A 3,927-nucleotide genomic window follows, 5' to 3' on the forward strand; every position below is an offset into this window, starting at 1 on the left:
CCGGAAGCCGAAGCAAGGCGACGCTGGCCACAGCTAGCTGGAACGGGCGGCGTCTCCAACAGCCACAGGTACCTTCGGCAGCACTTCCGGGCAAACGACCGGGGATGGGAGGGGTACCGTTGCCGGGACCGACCCGGAGTGGTATTGCAGCGAGGTGAGTTTATTGTTGTTACTGTTGTTACTGTTGTTACTGTTGTTGTTTTTTGCTCTTCTTTTTATTCCCCTTACCCCTTTGCTAGTGCCTTTCATCATTGCAGTTGGCAAGGTTGGAGCACGCTTGGTACCTCATGTTGGAGCGCCCTTGGTGACGCACTGCACATTGCTGTTCAGAACCAGCCAGAACGCTCAACACTCGCTGTCTTGCAGAACAATCCACTGGATCCCAACTACGATGACTTCAGCCATCCCCTAAATGCACCCCACCATTACGTTATTCCGCAAGTGCAACCCCTCTGTCGCCTCCTGCTGGCCCGCTGCTCTGCCCCTCCATTCTTGCTGCCCCGCACCGCCCAACCCCGCCGGAACCCGTCCATCCCATGATGCCGGTCGTCGTTTGCTCAAAACCTCTTACGTTATATCTGGCTCTTCTTTTTGTACTACCTTCCACTGCGTCCCTTTCCTCCGTTCATCTCGTTTCCCCCTCTTTTCCTTTGAGCTGCTGTCCTGTTCACGACGTGCTCCTCCCCCAGAAGCTTCATTGTCAAGGAGCTCCTTGCTGACCTCTGTGCTGTCTCGACTAGACTTCTACACAGTACACCACCTCAATCTTGCTCCGCCGCTTCGCGCGCGCGATACGCTGAAACCATGTCTGATCGCGACGTTCTCCCGGACAATGTCAAACCCAACCACTATGCTCTGTCAATCAAAGACATCGAGTTCAAGAACTGGACGTACCAGGGCACTGTAACGTGAGTAGCTACCCCTCCCCCGCGATGTCTGATGCCTGATTGCAACGGTTCCAAGACAGCGACCCCCGTTTCTTCGATTCTGACTTGCTCCAGCATCGAGTCTGAGATCACCAAGCCCACTACCCAGATCGTTGTCAACACTCTCGAGCTCAAGCTGTTTCGTGCCAAGGTTTCGGTCGACCACACAAAATCCACCCAAGGCCGAGAGTCTACAAGCTTCTCCAATGATGAGAAGGCCCAGCGCACTACCATCACCTTTGACCAGGAGATCCCTGTCTCCGGCAAAGCCACCATTGTCATTGAGTTCCAGGGCACCATCAATAACAACATGGCTGGCTTCTACCGCTCCAAGTACAAGCCAGTAGCTGGCACTACACCTGCCGCCTCCGTTCCCTTCGACGACGAGTGGCACTACATGTTCAGCACCCAATTTGAGTCCTGCGACGCTCGCAGAGCCTTTCCCTGCTTTGACGAGCCCAATCTTAAGGCGACCTACGACCTCGAGATTGAGGTTCCAGTCGACCAGGTTGCTCTCAGCAACATGCCCGTCAAGGAGACTAAACCTTCCCGCGACGGCTGGCAGGTTGTCTCCTTTGAGACTTCTCCCCGTATGAGCTCCTACCTGCTTGCCTGGGCCGTTGGCGACTTTGAGTATGTCGAAGCCTTCACCGACCGCCGCTACAACGGCAAGCAGCTCCCCGTCCGTGTCTACACGACCCGCGGTCTCAAGGAGCAGGGCCGCTGGGCTCTCGAGCACGCCCCTCAGACCATCGACTTCTTCTCGGAGATTTTCGACATTGACTACCCCCTACCGAAGTCTGACCTCCTCGCCGTCCACGAGTTCACTCACGGTGCTATGGAAAACTGGGGTCTCGTCACCTACAGAACAACTGTATGCTCAACGAAAGCCCAAGTCGTTTGTTCACATTGCTAACGTAGCCTCCAGCGCGTTCTTTACGATGAAAAGACCTCATCGCCCCGCCTGAAGAATGACATTGCTTACGTTGTTGCCCACGAACTGGCTCACCAGTGGTTTGGCAACCTTGTTACTATGGACTGGTGGTATGTTGAAACAATAGATCAGAAGCGGGCCGACACACTAACTAATTAATGCACTATAGGGATGAGCTCTGGCTCAACGAAGGGTTCGCTACTTGGGTTGGCTGGTATGCCGTCGACCACATCCACCCTGACTGGGAGGTTTGGGCCCAGTTCGTCAACGAAGGCATGGAAACAGCCTTCAAGCTTGACGGTCTTCGCGCCAGTCACCCCATCCACGTTCCCGTCCGTGACGCCCTCGACGTCAACCAGATTTTCGACAGCATCAGCTACCTCAAGGGATGCTCTAGCATTCGCATGCTTGCCAACCACCTCGGCGTCGAGACTTTCCTCAAGGGTGTTTCCAGCTACCTCAAGGCCAATGCCTACAAGAATGCCAAGACCTCTGACCTCTGGGCTCACCTCAGTGAGGCTTCTGGCAAGAAGGTCGATCAGCTCATGGGCCCTTGGATCGGCAAGATTGGCCACCCCGTCATTACCGTTTCCGAGCAGCCGGGTCAGCTTTCTGTCAAGCAAGCTCGCTTCCTTTCAAGCGGTGATGTCAAGCCCGAGGACGACACCACCACTTGGTGGGTGCCTCTTGGCCTTGAGGGCAAGAAGGGCGAGGCTGGCATCTCCTCCGTTGAGCTGAACGCCAAGGAAGAGACCATCAAGGATGTCAACGATGACTTTTACAAGTTCAACACTGGGGCCACAGGCTTCTTCCGCGTCAACTACCCCGAATCTCGTCTAGTTAAGCTCGGTACCCAGCTCGACCGCCTTGCACCCGTGGACAAGATGGCCATTATCGGATCCACTGCTGAACTGGCATTTGCCGGTAACTCTAGCACTGCCAGCCTTCTTACCTTCCTCGGTGCCTTTGCCAACGAGACCCACCCTCTGGTCTGGAGCCAGGTGCTTGATGCCATCTCTGGCGTCAAGAGTGTCTTTAACCAGGACGAGACTATTCGCTCTGGCCTCAACAAGTTCACTATTAAGCTGATTGAGAACCGTATCAAGGCACTTGGCTTCGATCCCGCCGATAATGAATCCTATCTCACCATCCAGTCGCGAACCCACATTCTGACGAGCGCTGTGTCAAGCTGTCATCCCGAGTAAGTGCAAATCCCCTCGTGTAAATGGACATGTAACTGATTTGCTTTAGGACACTTGCCGAAGCTCTGAAACGATTCAACGCTTGGGCTGAGAATCCCGAGGCCAGCACTCTCCACCCCTCGCTACTCTCTCCTGTTCTTCAGGCGGGTATTGTTGCTGATACCGCCCGCGCCGTTGACTTCTTGAAGAAGGAGTGGTTCAACACCAAGTCTGTTGATGGCAAGCTTGTCATATCTCGGGTTCTCGGGTTTGTTCCCGACGGTGAAATCATCAAGAAGGAGATTATCCCCTTCAACTTCAACTCCTCACCTCGCGACAACAACACGGCTGATATGCACTTCCTGGGTGCCAATCTTGCCAGCAACCCGCTGGGCCGCCACTCTCAGTGGCAGTACATGAAGGAGAATTGGGCCACCTGTCTGGAGAAGCTCTCTAACCCTATCGTCTTGGACCGCTTCATCCGCTCTACGCTAAGCAGTTTTACTGAAGACACTGACGTTGCCGATATTACCGCCTTTTTCCAGGACAAGGATGTCAGCAGCTATAACCGCACTCTGGAGACGGCCAAGGACAAGTCAAGCGCCAGAGCTGCGTACAAGAAGCGCGATGCTGCCGCCATTAAAGAATGGCTCACTGCGAACGGATACTGACTACGGGATCCGCAAGAAATGAGTAGACTATAGCATTGGGTGTGCATTTGGCGTGAAAAGGTTGCTGATGCAGGTGGTGTAAAAAATACAAGATGATATCCAGTTCACAAAATTGCTTGTTGTGATGACGTGCAAGTCCTCTTGGGAGCCAAGATGAAGCAACTTAACCCAAGAATGACGACGTCATTACTCTCTTCAAATGCCGAAGCGGAGCT

The 3,927-nt window shown here is 54.0% G+C and overlaps 1 protein-coding gene across 1 annotated transcript; it reads left to right on the forward strand.

Annotated features, from left to right (window-relative positions):
• Positions 1–412: 412 nt before the first annotated feature.
• Positions 413–3,712, forward strand: CCM_01571 (aminopeptidase, putative; the record flags this gene model as incomplete). The annotated part of the gene is made up of 6 exons (XM_006666727.1): positions 413–429; positions 690–903; positions 964–1,800; positions 1,855–1,970; positions 2,030–3,061; positions 3,112–3,712. 6 exons carry the CDS (start codon positions 413–415, stop codon positions 3,710–3,712), a joined length of 2,817 nt encoding a protein of 938 aa, XP_006666790.1.
• Between the last annotated feature and the right edge of the window lie 215 nt (positions 3,713–3,927).

The sequence above is a fragment of the Cordyceps militaris genome (assembly GCF_000225605.1).
Source record: "Cordyceps militaris CM01 unplaced genomic scaffold CCM_S00001, whole genome shotgun sequence".
Classification (NCBI taxonomy): Eukaryota; Fungi; Ascomycota; class Sordariomycetes; order Hypocreales; family Cordycipitaceae; genus Cordyceps; species Cordyceps militaris.